This window comes from Pseudorca crassidens, chromosome X (assembly GCF_039906515.1).
Source record: "Pseudorca crassidens isolate mPseCra1 chromosome X, mPseCra1.hap1, whole genome shotgun sequence".
NCBI classification, from domain to species: domain Eukaryota; kingdom Metazoa; phylum Chordata; class Mammalia; order Artiodactyla; family Delphinidae; genus Pseudorca; species Pseudorca crassidens.
In genome coordinates this window covers 121234255-121252650 of record NC_090317.1, presented here as the reverse complement: position 1 = coordinate 121252650, position 18396 = coordinate 121234255, and the positions used below count along the sequence as shown (strand labels likewise).

At 42.0% G+C, this 18396-nt stretch overlaps 2 protein-coding genes across 7 annotated transcripts in view; one reads left to right on the top strand and one right to left on the bottom strand.

Annotated features, from left to right (window-relative positions):
- Window positions 1-11856, top strand: part of BMX (BMX non-receptor tyrosine kinase) — a 49709-nt gene extending 37853 nt beyond the window's left edge. For 2 of the 3 annotated variants that reach the window (XM_067722652.1, XM_067722651.1), the window contains exons 15-19: window positions 909-1125; window positions 2012-2076; window positions 4788-4906; window positions 7567-7724; window positions 11394-11856. In XM_067722652.1, coding sequence (XP_067578753.1) covers window positions 909-1125; window positions 2012-2076; window positions 4788-4906; window positions 7567-7724; window positions 11394-11468 — 634 coding nt within the window. In that variant the 3' untranslated portion in view covers window positions 11469-11856. The remainder of the gene's footprint in view (window positions 1-908; window positions 1126-2011; window positions 2077-4787; window positions 4907-7566; window positions 7725-11393) is intronic. The other variant, XM_067722653.1, reaches the window with a different exon arrangement.
- A 1805-nt stretch (window positions 11857-13661) lies between these two features.
- The window catches only part of ACE2 (angiotensin converting enzyme 2), a 65389-nt gene continuing 60654 nt past the window's right edge, over window positions 13662-18396 (bottom strand). For all 4 annotated transcript variants that reach the window (XM_067723037.1, XM_067723038.1, XM_067723036.1 and 1 more), the window contains 2 exons: window positions 18105-18299; window positions 13662-15778 (listed from right to left, as the gene is read on the bottom strand). In XM_067723037.1, the coding sequence (XP_067579138.1) occupies window positions 15670-15778; window positions 18105-18299 (304 nt within the window). In that variant the 3' untranslated portion in view covers window positions 13662-15669. The remainder of the gene's footprint in view (window positions 15779-18104; window positions 18300-18396) is intronic.

Below are 18396 nucleotides of genomic sequence, written 5' to 3'. Positions count from 1 at the left end.
AATACCATATGATATCACTTAGACGTGGAATCTAAAATATGACACAAATGAACTTATCTACAAAACAGAAACAGACTCACAGACATAGAGAACAGACTTGTGGTTGCCAAGGGGAAGTGGGGTGGAAGAGGGATGGAGTGGGAGTTTGGGGTTAGCAGATGCAAATTATTATATAGAGAATGGATAAACAACAAGGTCCTATTGTATAGCACAGGAAACTATATTCAATATCCTGTAATAAACCATAATGGAAAAGAAAAAGAAGCATCCTGTAAATTGATAAGAATAGATCAATTACATAAGGGCTAGTTGATGAACATCATAATAGCTGTCGTGACCTACTAGAAGTGCTATGTCACGTGGTTATTCTTTTCTAAGTTTATCATCAAAAAAATAACGTCACAATAATGCAAAATGAAATTTTTTTAAAAAGGAAAATCAGAACTAATCTCACTTCTCTAACATGGAAACTATTTTCATTTTACCTACACCCTTCATATTCTATTTTTTTTTTAAGGAAATGTTTAGACATGAAAGTTGGATGCTTTAACATGGAAATGACTTCTCCTAGGGTATAGCTTCCTCCAAATCAGCCATGGAGTTCTCAAGATGCCACGAGACTAAGCAGGATTTCTGAGGCAACAGACCACTGCTTCCCTGATTCTCTGTAGCAAAGTTGAACAAGCACCCAGAACAGCTTAACGGCTGCTGAGGTTGTCAATATCCAAGAGGAGGCAGCATTTTTCTGCTTCCAAAGGCTAACGCTCCCAGAATCAGACCCTTCCTCCGTTCCACTAGAAGGGGGGAAATTAAAACACACAAAAATCTGACAGTGATTCTTTTTCAGGACATCTGGAAAATGCAGTATGGAAATTCAGTATTGAACTTTGAACATCTGTTGTTTCCAGGAAACTCAACCATCCCAAGCTGGTGAAATTCTATGGAGTGTGTTCAAAGAGATACCCTATATACATAGTGACTGAATATATAACCAATGGCTGCTTGCTGAGTTACCTGAAGAGTCATGGGAAAAGACTTGAGCCCTCCCAGCTCTTAGAAATGTGCTATGATGTTTGTGAAGGCATGGCCTTCTTGGAGAGCCACCAGTTCATACACCGGGACTTGGTAAGGAAAGAAAGCTATCCCCAGCTCCCTCCTCCAGCGATGGGGCCACTGGGAGGGACGGCAAGGAGGGCATCTTCACTTATACTTTGCTCACTTGTGACATGCTTAAGCGCATGACATTTTTGTAATCAAAATCACAATTTCACAATAAAATACTTGAAGTATAGAAAGAGTAGAAGTAGCCATCAAGATCTATGTAGTTAGGTTGCGGTATAAAGGAAAACAGATGGAAAGGAAAGACTTGGTCACTTTCCTGTTTCCCGGAACCATTTAACCCAAGGTTACCTTTACTCCAGGAAGGGTTTAGTGCTAAAGGAGTTGTTCAGTACCATAACCAAAAATACAAGAAATGAAATTTGTGTGTGTCTTTGGGTCAGGGTGGGCATGGAGAGTGTTCTGCTTGGTTTGCACTGGTATTGATTGATCTTTTAAGATTTTCTTGTGCTGAACAGCAAACCTGCCATGCACCCTAGGCCAGTGTATTTGGGGTTCCCAGCGCAGCAGTTACGCCTTCAAAGCGCCTGTTAATGCACGGTGCCCTAGCAGTGTGGAGAGGGAACCCCTAGACATGATTTTTGCCTTCTCATTGATGAGCTCATGTTCTGTGTTTAATGTCTAATACCTTTCGTGCTGTTTGACAAGGATGGATGCTTGAGGCAAAATACTTATGGGAGCACATTTTCATTCTGAAAAATGGAAAATTGCGAAGGAAAAAAGACAACTCCTATACTCTAGATATTTCCTTTGAAATAGAGCATTTGGGGTTGTGATAGGCAATCTTCGATTTTGCTGAGAATTCTGCCAAAGAAAAGGAAAATGTCTGATTTTGATGCCAGGGGATTCTTGGTCATCTTTACTACTTGGTAATTTTGCTTTCCCTCTAAAGGCTGCTCGGAACTGCTTGGTGGACAGTGACCTCTCTGTGAAGGTTTCTGACTTTGGGATGACGCGGTAAGCCAATTCCCACAGGGCAGCCAATGCAACAGGGGTTTCCATTCACATCAAAATGCGGATATAGAACCTGCTCTCAATCAGGGGCTTAAAAACCGGGATCCCTCCCCCACTCTACCTCTGCCCACCTCATTTCTCCACCCATAAGATGGGATTGTTCTTCAGAAATTGCCCCAAGTCCTTTTTAGTTCTTTCAACACCTTGATAAATATTTCCTAAACTTAAGAATAAATTCCATGAAAGTCTTAAATATTCAAATATAACATGTTACAGCCAGACATACAACCCAGAAAAGCTTAAAAAGCCTTGATTGAGTGAGCGTGTGTGTGTGTTGTGGCTCCTTCACCCCTTCTGGCTGTTTCCTCTTAACACTATATGTTCAAATGGACAGGGCATTAACACTAGGACAATTTTTCTTGCCATTTTATTAAATTTCCTGTATCATCAGGTAAGGCAGTAGACTCAGATTCTCTCGGTGAGCACTCTAGCAACACTTCAGGATTTGAGAAATTAGTTTGAGTATGACAGCAGTTTAACAAGAGTCTTCCATTTCCTGAACTCTGAATCCTTATACTATGTAAGCCTCAGAGTCAATTTTCATGGTTTTACATAGGAAATGAAGACATACATGGTAGCCTTTCCATTCAACAAACATTTATTGAGTGCCTACGCAGTGCCTGGGCCTTATGAGAGATACTGAAATGTATGGGATACTCCCTGCCCTCAAACTGCCCATGGTTTAGTCTACAGGGCAAGCAGATGTCCCTGCCATTGAGACAAAATACAGCTATAAAGTTGTGCCCACTCAACATAAACTCATGTCATTCTGAGGAGAGATAACGCAGTTTCAAAGCGATCTGAAGAGGTGACGAAAGCCAGCTCTATGTTTAGCCAGCATGGCCCTAAAACACCATAGGAAGATCTATTTTTTTTTTAAGTCTTCTCCAAATTTCATTAGAGAAGCTGCTCCTCTTCTGGGACCCCTCAGTGTTGCCAGGGTGTCCCTTTAGCTGCGTGCTCCCTGCCACCCTCCTCTGACCATGCACTTCCTCTCCAACGCCCACACTTCGAATGTGCAGCTCGCCTGAGCGCAAGAGAAAAAGCTGCTCACAGCTGCTCAGGACAGGGAGAGGCTCCCAGGCCGAGGGAGCTGATCCCACTTTGTTCTCAAAGCAGAAATATGGGCTGTTACGCCAGCATCCAGGGAATATACTGTCAAGTTCTTTGTAACTTAGGAAAAGGGGGCTGCACGTCTTGCTCTAAATAAGGGATCCTGGAGGCCATGCACCAGGCCCTGTTGGTCATGAAGCTCTGGGGTCACATTAGTCAGATGCCTGTGATTGAACTTGGTCCTGATGATTTGAAGGAAGGTTTAGGTCATGAGCAGAGCCCAGTCAGGGGTGTCAGGGTTGTTTCTGAGTGTCTGGTGGTGTCTGAGGAGCTGAGGGGGCTTGGGAGGGAAGTATGGAAGGTGCTATATGTAATCTTATGGAAGCATTATTTATTATTACTATTATTAATATTTCCCAGAATGATTTGCCACACCAGCTTTTTCAGCTATTTTAAAGTACAATAAACATCTCTAACACATTTTTGTGTGTGAAGTTTTCCTACAAATTATATCCAAAGTTTCAGTCTCCATCATTTTCATTTTTCTATTTTCTTGAGTTAGTAGTCATTATTTACGTGTTTTTTGTGGGCTTCTCCTTTTTTAATTGTACAAATAATATATGCTTATTGTAAGAACTATAGCAATAGTGTATAAAGCAAAAAGTAGAATCTACCCCCCCACCCATTCCCCTTATTTTCAGCACTAGGAGTAACTATGGCTGACACATTCAGTGGATGTCCTTTCAAACCTGATTCCTAAGTGTACCCAGTCATAGACACAAATATGGACATTTACTGTTTGTCCCCACAAAAATGGAATCACATTACCCATACATGCTTTTGCACTAACCATAAACCATAGGCATCTTTTTATTTTGGTCAGTGTAGAGTGATCTCTTTTTTCATGGCTGCATACTATTCTATTAATGTACCATATTATATTTAATCACTCCTCAGCCTGGGGACATTGAGGTTGATTGCATTTTTATCGTTATTATAAACAAAAGTGTACTGCATATCTTGAGCATATATTTTTATGGTCTTGATAACTTCATAAGATATTATTGCTGTCCATCATTGTTTACAATAGCAAAAGATTAGAAGTTACACGGTTAAACAAATTACGTTAATCCGTAAGAAGAAAGACTAGTCAGCCATTAAACATGATGCTGTAGGAGAATGTAACCATGGGGAAAATGTTCTTGATATGCCCTTAAAGGAAAAATAAAAGCAAACCTCAGTACAACAGAAACCCAATTTTGTTCAAAGTATATATAGAAAAAAAGATTTGAAAGTACAAGTGAAAATGTATCTTGAGTGGTAGCATGTGACAGGTTATCTTTGGGGTGGGATTCGGAGTGATTTTACTTTTACTTGTTTGTGTTTCTTTCTATTCACCAAATATTTTGCATTCAGATTTTGCTATTTTCAAAGTTAGAGATCATTTTTTTAAATGCTTACAAGTCATAAGCAGCCTCTAGCTAAGCTCACACACCGAAAGGAAGCAAAAGGTCTGGAAAACCAAGGCCCTCCGCTGAGACCGGACGGCTGTATGTCCTGCATACTTGGCTGAAGGACTGTGTTGATGTTTTCCTCTGCAGGTATGTTCTTGATGACCAGTATGTCAGTTCGGTAGGAACAAAGTTTCCCGTCAAGTGGTCAGCCCCAGAGGTGTTTCACTACTTCAAATACAGCAGCAAGTCAGACGTATGGGCGTTCGGTAAGAATGTGGCCACGTGGGACCCAGCCCCATTGCATAAGCTGGCTTCCACAACAGGAAACCACAAGAGCAGCAACATCCATTTTCAGCAAAAGCTCTGGGCACTTACAAAATTACATGTATGGTCAGAGACAAGCAAGGGATTGAAGAAGGTGATGGTGACCCTTTCTTGTGCTGGTGTTAGGATGTCTGCCACGTATTGTATAATTGGCATCCTGCTAGCACCTTCTCATAAAATCAAAAGGGATAAAAGCTTTCCCACTGAAGATTTCAGTTTTCAAAAAGGAGTCACCGAAAACTAAAACCCAGTTTGCATGAGGTACAAAACGGTGAAGGGCTTAAAATGAAGTCATCGACTTTCTGCACGGAAGCGGGGTGATAATCATTCCCTTCTGAATTGACCAGTTTGGGGGGCATGCCTGGTGTAAATACCAAACATGACTCAGCACTTTCTTTGGCCCATCCCAACTTCAACTAGTGTCCCTGTTAAAATTCATCATTTAGGTCAGGGGTCAGCAGACCATGGCGCAGGACCAATTCCAGTGGCCTGTTTCTGTAAGGAAAGTTTGATCGGAGCACAGCCATGTCCTTTGTACATATGGTTTACGTATTGTCTGTGGTTGCTTTTGTGCTTGCAACAGTAGCTGTCACAGAGGCTGCATGACCCTCAAAGCCTAGAAAACTTACTTTGTGGCCCTTTATAGAAAGAGTATGCTGACCCCTATTTTATTGAAAGATCTATATTGAAATTTAGTAAACGTAATTAGACAACAGAGACAATTCTTAAATTGTGATTCTGTAGATTTTCTGGTATTTTTCTACATTGGGAGGAATGTCAGGCTTGTTTAAAATCACTGTCAGATGAGCCCAGGATAAATATTCCAAATTATCATAAGGCTGTGGAATCTATTAAATACAACTGAGAACTATTTCATGCCTGTCTGAGTCCATAAGCACAATTTGACTTTCTACATGACAGCCTGAAGAAAGGAAAATGTAGTCAGCTGTTTAGTTTTCTATGTGACAATTGTTAAAAATAATTATTCCTTTTGTAAAATTGGTACTGTTCATTGTAAAAAAAATAATAATCCAATGTATACAGAAAAAGGAAAAACCACAGAGAGCATTTTGGTGAATACTTGATGTCATTTTGTGCTGATGAACTTGTCAGAATTAGTTTCAATCTCTTTGTGTCAAATGATATGCCTTATAAAAGATATTTTTAAAAATCGGTATCCTTACTCCACAGTCACAGCTGGGTTTTGACCAAAACATTGCATTACCCAGGCTGACTGCTTACCTTATGTGCCAGAATTTGGCTCCAAATATTTTCTGGCTGTTTCCAAGAACTAAATTCATTCTTAAATAATCTGTCCCCAGTGAAGATACTCAAAATAAACCAGGACCTCTGAAAGCAATTCTCAAAGAGGAGTCCCACAGATATTTTAAGCAATGATATTATTCTTGAGATAAGTGGTTAGCCTTCCAAAGAGACAGCTGTGAAAGGGGCAACACGTTTTCTGATGGTTGTTTTAGAATATTTGTTTAAAAAAACCCCACAGCCACCATAACTTGTAACATTGCCTTACTGTAAATATTTTACAAAAAAATCTGTAGCCCTAAAGGTCAAAGAAGTTTTGAAGTTAAGTACTTCAGTTATGGTTCTAGAACAATTTTCTCCCTTCTTACATATTTCTAGTTTTCCAAGCTTTTGAAGCTGGCTGAGTGCTGGAATTCTCTGGCTTGGCCAGTACATCACAATGGCCACCATTTAGAGAGCATTTAAAATGTCTCCAGTGCCCTTCTAAATGCTCCGCGTGTTTCATCCTATTCAATCCTCTCGACAACTCTGTGATGTGCAGATATCCGCATATTACAGAAGGCAAGCAGAGCTGAGAAGGACTAAGAAAGTCGCCCAGCCTGTAAGTGGCAAACCTGGGCCTCAAAAGGCACGTCTGACTGGCCCCAAACGCAACCCTCTTGACCACCATGACCAGAACTCGGTTTCTTAACCTGGAGTCCACCATACACTGGATACTTCCAGAAAATACCCTGTGAACTTCCACACAAGGAGCCCGAAAACGCTGTGCATTCACTTCCCCGAGGAAAAGCTAATGCTTTTAATCAGATCCTTGAAAGAACACCTGACCCACAAAGTATTCTAGAACACTGTGGCAATAGAAAAGGAGGAGCGTTGCCCATGATTTTATCTTAAATTTCCACCAAAAGGTAATTTGATGGTGCAGTGAAGCTGTTGCCAAGGCAGAGAGAAAGGGCGAGGACTCCCATCCATTACTCCTAAGGGCTGGAGCTGGGGCTTGTCACGGTGGTTTGGACCAGGCCTCAGCCGCCTCTCTGAAGCAGCCCAAGGGCCTTGACCCCAGGGAGCTCCCCCTGCAGCTGCCCTGGCGGGTTCCCCGTTTCCCGGCAAGAATGGGCGTCCGGGTCTCAGGGAACAGGGAGAAGAGAGCCTGGGCTCCGTAAGCTATGGTCCAGGCCCGCCCTCCCTACCCCGTCCTCCATGCTTGGACTCATCCCCCAGGGATCCCGGCTCTGACCCAGAGCCTTCCTGACCTGCCGCGTGAAGCTCGTTCGACAAACTGTACCTTTTGACGCTGGCTCTCTCTCCTCTGTCCGCCGCCGCCCTCCCCATGGTGCAGGGATCCTGATGTGGGAAGTGTTCAGCCTGGGGAAGCAGCCTTATGACTTGTACGACAACTCGCAGGTGGTCATGAAGGTCTCCCAGGGCCACCGGCTCTACCGGCCCCAGCTGGCGTGGGACACAGTCTACCAGGTCATGCACAGCTGCTGGCACGAGGCGAGTGATCCACTGGCGGGAGCGGGCACGCGCCGGGCGCATCCGGGCCGGTGGCTGCGTCACCGCCGGAAGAAACGTTTTTGAGGCGGGGACGGGGGTGGGGGTGGGGGCACCTGCTACAGAGCAGGTGGAAATGGCCCTGGGCCCCTGCCCTCAGGTGTTTGTGATCTGAAACCAGCACTGTAGGCGCCAACAACTTAACAAACAACTTATATCAGCAGTGTTCTAAGGACTTTACGAATATTAACTCATTTATTCAACAGGAAACACACTATGAGTAGGTACTCTTATCATGGCTAAACGAACAGAAGTGGAAACAGAGACCCACAGAGGTTAAGTGACTCGCCCAAGCTCACACAGCTAGTAAGAGGCAGGCTGGCTAGTGTCAGAGGCCCTGTTCTCAACCACAACACTAGAGGGTCTCTCCTCAAGGAGAAAATGTGTAACAGAGAACAAATAACACGTGTAGAGAGCACAGAATGGACAGCAGTCTGTTCTCCCTTCCCCTGTCTCCCAAGTGCTGAATAAAAGCCTTCCATGCAGGGAGAGAATAAGAGTATCTTTTTTTGTGGGACTGAAAACAGCAAGTAGCTTATAATTATATGTGCAAATTAGAAACAGAGACAAGTAAGTACAGGAAGGAAGAGCTCAGAGGACACAGGGAGCCCAGCTTCCGGAACGCATCGTTATCTGAGCCAGGTCTGGAAAGCCCTACAGAGCTTCCCCAACTATGTGGGTGGAGACACAGTTCAAGGGTGTCCAGGTGAGAGCGACCAGCACAAGCACAGGTGGGGAGGCAGGAATGAGCACTGCATGCTTGGCTGGAGCTGTGATTGGAAGGGCTGGAAATGAGTTTGGAAGAGTACGTCTGGTCCTGTAGCCTGAATGACAAGGAGAGGAGTGTGAGTTTGGCTTTCTATAGGCAACACGGAGCCCCTGAAGACATTTGCGAGTGATGTGATAATAAGAGACTTCTAAGCACATTCATCTAAGAGCCCGCAGCCCATAGCCATTATACGGTGTGGCCTCATTGACAAACGGGCCTAACGCTGCCGTCATGCGTTCACACATTCATTCATTCACTCGTAAGAGACAGATCAGTGTCGTGGTTAAGCGTGTGGACTCTGGAGCCAGAATGCTAGCTCTGGGTTGAATGCTAGCTGTGGGACCTTGCATAAGCCTCCTAACATCTCTGTGCTTCACCATAAAATAGTACTTAACTGATAGGATTATTGTGTGGATTGAATGAGTTAATATTATAAAGTCCTTAGAACAGTGCCCGGTATACAGTAAGTGCTCTAAGTGGTTGTCGTTGTTGTTACATATTAATAGAGCAGCTGTGCACCAGGCACTATGCGGGTGCTAGGAATAAATGACTGCACAGGATTTAAAGAGTTCCTCATCTCTTGTGTTGGAGCCTAGAATTCCACTTTGGAAGAGTTACTGACTGCATCACGTAACATTTTATCTTTTAGCTTAAATTCTTCTTGGAATGTGGGCACTTGGTGACTTCCCACCCAATGTCACTTGAAATACTATCTAAGGCTCCCCCACTCTTTTTTACCCCAAATGTAAAGGGGATGAGAGCCTTAGGTGGCACTAGAGGGTCAGACTGGGTCAGAGAAGGGTTAGAGACCTGGCACTGCCCACAACCAGGCAGACTCACTGCTGTCACCTGGCTGATGGAGAAGAGGAGCAGACAAGGGTGTTTGAGTTGAAGCTGGGAACCTCCCTGGCCCTCCCCACTCCAGCTCCTGGGAATGTGCCTGCACCATCAGATGGACAGGGGGCCCTGAACAGGAAGGAACTGCCTTCTTCCTACAGTTGGTCCATGAAAGTGTGAGGATTGGGGCAGAATCCATTGAGAGGGGGTTGCACGGGGGCAGTCCCCAGCTGAAGGTCCTGCTTATAGTGAGTGTTTTGTAGTTTAGTCTCCCTTCTTTTTGGTATTTTATTTCACAATTTTGGGGAGAAAATTCACAATTTTCATTAGATTCCAGTTTAGCTTTCCCGTATTTCTTTGTACAAAAATGAACACGTATGTATAGGTGTGTGGTTTTGTTTCCCTTTCTTTCTTACAAAAAAAAAAAAAGAGCATACAAATTCCTCTCCACAGGCATCGGCCCTCTAGCAACACAGACCATTGTTAAGCTTCTGAATTCCTGCCGATCTGATAGACGAGAAATGGCATTTTAGTGCAGCTTTCCTAGGTACATCTTTCATTATGAGTGAGGCATATTTTGAAGAGCATATGTATATCTTTCTGAGAATTATATGTCATATCTTTTCCCTTTTTCTATAAGGTTTTTGTTCCTCCCACCTCAATTTTAAAGATCCCTTTAGAAATTCAGGAGATTAATACTCTATCTCTGACATAAATTGTAATTATTTTCTCCCAGTTTGTCACTTATCTTTGATTTAATTTATGATGTTCTTTGCCATGCAAAACTTTCTTTTTAAAAAAATACAGTTGACTACATCATTATTTGCTTCTTTTGCTTCTGGAAACTGAGTTATAGTTAGATAGGCTTTGCCACACCCAGATTGCAAAGGCGTTCACTCAGATTTTCCTCTAGTAATTGCATGGTTTCATTCTTTTACATTTAAGTGTCTGATCTAGTCTGTTTGTTTTGGTATATGGAATAAAAAGTATGGATCCAAAGATTTCGTTTTCTAAATGACTACTCAGTTGTTGAGGCACCATTTATTAAAAGACTATGTTATCCCCAGCAATAACATTCTATCGAATGGTGTCAAAATACCCAGTAACAGGATAGTAAATTTGCATAGGCATTTGGATTCATTTTGGGACTTTCTCTTCTATTCTCTGGTCTCTATTCATGTGTTAGCACTGTATTGTTTTAATTACAGAAACTTTATAACACTTTTTTTAATGTCTAATTTTTTTGATTAATTTTTGTTGGAGTATAGTGATTTACAATGTTGTATTAGTTTCTGCTGTATTTAACATGTTTTAATACTAGGTAGGCTAGCACCCCCTCATTGCTCATCTTTCTTTATAGTTTTCTTAGCTATTTTACATATTTAAAAATCCACAAACTAGATAATCAATTTGTTCAGCTTGAAGCCAGCTTGTTCATATTTTGGAGGAGACTGTATTTGGTTTGTATTTTAACTCGGGAAATTGACCATCTTTATGGTATTGGTGCGTCCTATTCAAGGACAAGCAATGTTTTGTTCTATGTGGTCAAGTCTACGTTTGTATTTTTCAGCAGCGTTTTAAAGTTTTCCTCATTTGTGGGGGGTACATTTTTGTTCATATTTTATTGAGGTGTTGATGCTATTGTAAATGGGGTTTTCTCTTCCATTACATCTTCTAATTGGTTATTGTACACATATAGGAAGGCTACTGGTTTTGTAAGTTAATTTTATATACTGCTCTCCTGGTGAATTCCTTTATTATTTGGGTTGGTTCTATCATTAATTCTCTTGGTTTTCCAAGGTCTGCAGTCGTATCTTATGCAAATAAAGATACTTTTTCTTCCCCAATTCTTAGGGCTCTAATTGTTTTCTCTTTAGAAGAAATGTCTATAGTGTTTCCACATTGTAAAATTTGCTAGTTTTAGGACTGAGGTATAAATATTTTACATAGTTTATTTTTAATCATAGCCCTCATAAACTAAACCATTGGGTTTTTCTTTTATTTAGCTTCCAGAAAAGCGGCCCACATTTCAGCAACTCCTATCTTCCATTGAACCGCTTCGGGAAAAAGACAAACCATGAAGAAGAAATGAGAAGTTCTGATGAGAATGAGTGTAAATGTTGGCCAACATTTTCATTCTTTTTAAGGGATGTAGCAAAGCACAGACATTGTAATTTAGCTAGTTCTTCTTAATGGTATTTTGTGTGCTGTTTGTTCTATTATCTAGAAATGAACAAGGTAGGAAACAAAAGATTTCCTTGAAATTTAGGTCAAATTAGTAATTTTGTTTATGCTGCTCTTAATATTATACTTCCCAGCCTATAGCAGAAGCACATCTTCTGATTGATTGCAAAATAGAGAGGGTGTGTACCATATGTAAAGATTGAACAGAATTGAAAAATTGTTGGATATTTGTTCCTTTCGTAATATCACCACTATCATGATAATTAAATATGCTATTAGCAAGTATGGAAATTGTGACACTTGCCTTCATGTTTCAATGTTCTCAATCTTTAGCATGTATGAGAATCAAATGGAGAGTTTATTAAAACACAGGTTCCTTAGGAACTACCCCAGAGATTCTGGTACAGCAGGTCTGAGTGCAGCCCAAGAATTTGTATTTTTAACAAGCTCCCAGATGTTTCTGTGCAGTCAGTCCAAACTGCCCTAGGGGACCTCATTATGTAGTGGGCACCGTTAGGTGGTCCATAATTCAATCCAAATGATACAATTCTCATTTGATATCCAAATCAGTAAAATGAATTCATGTCATTATGTACACAAATATAAAACTAAAGTTAAATAACATAATTCAATAATATACTATGTGTCACACAGACACAATTTTTAAAGATGCTAAGGTATAACTTGATGCCTTTTTCCTTACACTTAACTATTTTCAATTTCAACTCAAGTATAACCACGATCTTGTATTAGATTGTTGCTTTGTACAGTACTCCCCGCTTATCTTCAGGGGATACATTCCAAGACCCCCAGTGGATGTCTGAAACTGAGGATAATACCAAACCCCATAGATACTATGTTTTTGCTATACATACATATCTATGATTAAGTTTAATTTATAAATTAGGCACAGTAAGAGATTAACAGCAATAACTAATAATAAAATAGAACAACTAGAACAGAATACTGTAATAAAAGTTATGTGAATGTGGTCTCTCTGTCAGAGTATCTTACTGTACAAATTGAATGCCTTTTCCATTTTAAGTAAGCATTTACACACTGCGGCCATAACTTTTGCAGTTTGAGGTGTGACAGCAAAACTAGTATGAATTTCTTTTTCTTTCTTCGCAATGTCACCGATGGAAGATTTGGTCTTACCGTAGGTTTCAGCCCCCTCAGCGTCTGATTTTTTTCTTTCCTTATTGAGACCTTTCACCTTTTTACTTAAAGGAAGCACTTTAGGTCTTATCTCTGGCATTTCCGAATCACCAGTATCACTCCTCTGGCGCTTTGGAGCCAGGATTAAGTAAAATCAGGGTCACTTGAACACAGTAGTGTGGCACTGGGACAGCAGATCTTATAACCGCAGCCACTAATTGACTAACGGGTGGGACATGCTGGCCAAAGGGATGATTCAGACCCCGGGGGAGCAGAGCTGAAATCGCGAGATTTTATCACGCTACTGAGAACGGCACGCACTTTAAAACATATGAATTCTTTATTTCTGAAATTTTCCATTTAATATTTTCATATAGTGGTTGACCGCGGGTAACTGAAACCGTCAAAAGTGAAACCGCAGATGGGGGGTGGGGGAGGGTGGGCGCTACTGTAATCGTTTAAAATCCTTGAGTTTGGGGCCCTGGGGCTTCTGGCTAGTTTGATAACTGAACTTTCTCTTTCGGTCTTCTATCTTGACACAAAGGTACAGGAGTCCTATTTTACCTTCTTATGGCTATTACTAAAAGGTGCCTTAGCTTTCAAGCTTCCTGGGAATGCCCACCCTCACGGTCTGGTACTGAACCCATAGGTTTTCATCATTTTGGAGTACATCATTGTCATGTCTGTAATGTCAAGAAGGGAAAGAGAAAGGTTATGTGAAGGGCATTATTACAGTGAAAAGACACTAATGAAACCCTGCTACTATTTTCCAGATATAAGTTAACAATCTCCTTTGAGACATTCACACCCTTCCTCATCCCGCTCACCCCTCACCCCCCAGCTATTGTGAATGATCCCTCTTGGTTATTTGTCTCTTGACATTTAAATAATGATTCCTTTATTTTCAGCAGAATCGACTTATGATAATAGTCTTCTATTTTTTTTTACCACGGTACGAAAATCTCAATATATAATGAAATGTGCTGCTCTGATTCCGTCCACCAGAGATTAGCACCACAGACTGTTAAGCCCCCGAGAAAGATTTCTCACGCCCAAACTAGGTCTTCCTGGTCCCCCCCCCCCGCCACTTGAAAGGTGTTTTCCTTTCTTCTTATTTTTACATATTTGATCTTCTAAAAATGAAGCTCAGCAGGACTCTATGGGACCTTCCCAGGAACATGACCCCTCCCCCGCCTCTTGTTTGTAGAAAATCTTTAGCTCCCTAGGCCTTCCCCAAGTTCCAAAGAGCAAATTTAATAAGAGAAATGAGAAAATGCAGGAACAAAGAAAAACAGTCAATCAAGACAGTAATAGTTCAGCCATAAATCAAAGTCAAGGACCTTTAGTTCCTCCTCAAGGGCTACAGATAATATCCTGAGCCGTATCCTTGAGCTGTTTTGCAGTTACTAAAACCCCCACCAGGTGGAAGAACTTAACTGCATCCTGACCACAAGTAGACCCCAGACTGGTTAAAACCAGAAGGTTGATGATGCTGACTCCAGAAATACCACCCAATTACCTCACCACCAATCAATGAGAAGAATGTCCACAAGCTGATCAGGTCCCCTACGACCCTCACCCCTAATGTTGCCTTTAGAAGCCCTTCCCTAAGAGCCATCCGGAAATTCGGGTCTTTTGAGCAGGAGCTGCTAGTTCTCATTACTTGACAAAGTTACTCTAACAGTATGCTGGTCACTGCGTAAAGTGAATTGATGGGTAGAGTTTGGATATTTCCACCTATTTAATCCATTTTAAATCAGTTTTCAGGTCTGTATTGGATGCTGTGCTCAGAACTGGGCTGGGGGCTCTGAGATATATAAAAGCATTACCAGGTTTGGCTCCTAACCTGATGGTGTAGACGCTCTAACACAACTCTTTTTCGACTGATTTTATAATTGATTTATACAAGAAATATAAAGCAACTGAAGGCATTGGGTTACATCCCAAGACGTATGGGAGGTCAAGAGTCCTGGACAGTCAGATGGCAACTTTGTCCCTGGAAGTGAAAAGCAGACTGAAGCCACAGAAACCCGAGCACAGAGCACACATAAGACCACACGAGTGTGTAAATCGAGTATTTACTGAGTGTCTGCTTCGTGCTCAGCACTACTCAGACATTGTGGGCAAATACAAAAGATTTAAGAGATTGGGAGCCCACTTCAGAGGGTGGCATTCAGTTGGGATCTCCATGCACTCCACGGTTAGAGAGCAGCGGAAGCGAGTTTCTATCACGGGTGCTCCGGAGGGGGGTTCACAGAGGCCCCTGGGGCTAGTTTGATGTTGTCAGGAAGATGGTGATCAGGCAGCTTGGAAGTGAGAAGGCAATGTCCTCCAATGGCTCTCTGGATTCTTCTCTCTTCTGTAGCCCTGTCACCCTGAAGAAGGCATGTTCCAGTCCAATCATCACTGGGGGAAATCACTAGAGTACTTAGATCAAGTTAATGTGAAGAGAGCATGACATCCTTTACACTTGAATTCAATCCAAGTGAACAGTGCGTGCTGTTCTCCATCCCTGCAGCTCCGTGTGTTCACAGGCACCGTCTTTAAGAGTGATCCACCCAGGTTCCACACCAGAGCCCAACACCTGCTCCTGCCACGTCTCCTTTCTTTTCAACTCCAGCAACACAACGGACATTTCCATTTCTATTACCCCTGAACAGCGTGTGAGGCAAAAGACAAACTTTCTCTATTCTCTTAGAGAAACATAGAAACACCTCTTTCAGGAAACAGAAAAGTCAAATCCCGAGGCAGAAACAAATACTAAAGGCGATGCAAGTGAAGATGCCCTCTCCTCAGGCATGTCTTCTTTGGACAACTTTTCCTGAACAGAGACACAGCTTTGACATTTAATGACATCCTTATAATCTCCTATGTTCTGTACTGTGAAATTAACATTTACATACAATAAGATCACCTCAAGAGGAAATAAAAGAGATTTTTCTAAAACGAAGTCTGAACATCATCACTATTTTGGAATCCTGGATTATTTTCTCCTTTACTCAAGCCCACGGAGCCATAAGGATTTTCTTCACTGCTTGCTTGATTTTTCCTGTTAAATAAAGTGAAGTCTCCTTAATATTGTGATGTTAGAATGACACGGCCTTCCTTGGACTCCACTGGGCCCAGGCATCTTTTTTGTCTCAGCATCTAATCACCTGTATTCATTTGCATACCAGCCCCCTCTCAATGGACCATAGGCACCCAGAGCGCATCGGATTCACTTCTTTAGGCCCATGATTGGTCGGCACGATGGCTGGCAGAGCACAGGAGATTGGTTAGGGTATAAGCTCTGGAGTCAGAGAGCAGAGGCCTCCGTGTCTCAGTTTGCCTATTTGGCAAATGATGGCAATCATGTGAAGTCAATGAAATAATGCTGGCAGAGTACTCACGGTACTTGGCATGTAATCCTCAATAAATATTGACCATTATTATTATTTTTAGGAACTCAGTGATCATTCAGCCAATCACTTCATTTTAAAAAGCTTCCCCACTAAATTATTAACTTCCAAAGTACAAAGATCAGGGTAGGCCTGCTTTGTAGTACAATAACCAGCTTTAGAAACCAAGCATATATCCTCATGTGTTACTGACTAGCCGTGCAAACTTGAGAAAGTTTCTTGGCCTCTCTGAATCTCAGTTTTATATATACATGAAGATAATTACGTATTTACATCATACAGTCACTGAGAACACTAATGTAAGAAATACATGAGCACGGTTGACAGTCTTATTTTTGTACCTTCTATTAACATAGTGTGTAGCATGAAGGAGGGGCTTCCAAATAAGTTCTTTAGTGAATTAACTTTGGAATAGCGTCTCATGTGCAAGTTTTTAGTATGTAGAGGAGTGCTTGTTAAACTGTAATGTGTGTCCAAGTCTGCAGGTCTTACTAAAACAAAGATTCTGCTTCATTGGGTCTCCAAAAAACTGATCGTTTTTCAGAAATACTCATAGACTTAGAAAACAAACTTATGATGACCAAAGAGGAAAGGGCAGGGAGGGATAAATTAGGAGATTGTGATTAACATATATACACCACTGTATATAAAACAGATAATCGGGCTTCCCTGGTGGCGCAGTGGTTGAGAGTCCGCCTGCCGATGCAGGGGACACGGGTTCGTGCCCCGGTCCGGGAAGATCCCACATGCCGCGGAGCGGCTGGGCCCGTGAGCCGTGGCCGCTGAGCCTGCGCGTCCGGAGCCTGTGCTCCGCAACGGGAGAGGCCACAACAGTGAGAGGCCCGCGAACGGCAAAAAAACAAAACAACAACAAAAAAACCCAGATAATCAACAAGGACCTACTGTATAACACAGGGAACTCTATACTCTGTAATAACCTATGTGGGAAAAGAATCTGAAAAAGAAGAGATATATGTATAACTAAATCACTTTGCTGTACACCTAAAACTAACAGAACATTGTAAATCGACTATAATATAAAATAAAAAATTTTAAAAAGCCGATCGTTTTTGTTGGCTTTGGGAAGGGAACTTGGAAGCAAAGAGTGACAGAAGACTCTGTGTATCCTTTTGTACTTAAAAAATTTTAACTATATGAATGTATTCTAGTAAATGCCTATTTTAAAAAATGAAGTTACTTGGGAGAATAATATAGTGAAGAAAATTGAGCAAAATAGACTAGTGCATGTCAAAGTTGAAGAACATGTTTAAACAGCCGAAAATGTGCAAAGAGTTTTGTAAGGTGCTATAAAATATGATTAACTTCAATTATATAAGCCCAACAAACGTAAATGACGTCTCAAGGTCAGAAAACAAATCTAGTGGCAGGGCAAGACTATACATCAGGTCTCTGGTGATTTAAATCCTCCATGAACTTGGATCTTCAACTCAAGAACAAATTAGAGGGTGCCTGACCCATCAACTGAGGGAACAGTAGGGCGTCTGTGCTATCAGAGGAGGGATGAAGAGGACTCGAGTGTAGCAGTTTGGAGCAAATCTCAGAGCTCATTCTCGAATGAGTTCACAGTTCAAATCCATCACTAATCCAGCCTCTAAGGTCAGTTCTAGACCGAGGAGGACTCATCAGTAAGGATAACGCCCTGAGCCCACTCACTCCTGCTGGGCTTGGAGTGCCTCTTAGCGGTGGGGGCAATGATGCTGTGGGCCAGGCTGGAGTTTACCAGGGCACACCAGCCAACTCCAGGCTGGACATGTCCTGTATGGTGGGGCTTTGCTAGGGAGGCAAAGTGCTGATGAAATCTGGTAAATTTCTAGGGGATGCATAAGAATATGTAGCTGCGAAATTGTCCAAATAAGGAATTGGCTTGTACAACCTACCACTCACCGCAAAATTTCCAGTTAGTTTTCCCTAAACCTTTCTGTTTTAGGATAGATAAGTCTAAGAAAGGTCACTTACTTTCTTCGATCTCTGATGCCAGTGAAGATGAGCACAACAATACCAATCACTACCACTCCCATCACGACCCCAAAGATAATCAGCCATACGGTGACAGGTGGCTCGTAAGGGGGTGCCAGCGTCGGCTGAACCCCCAGAAACTCCAGGCTGCTGTCATCCAGGCGGAAAGCATCATTGATACGGCCCCGGGACATCCTATTCCCAAAAGCAAAACACTTAGGCAAAAGAAAACTGTGTGCAATTATTGACTCCCTACATCATTGTTCCCAAACGGATTTGATAAGGCTTATCC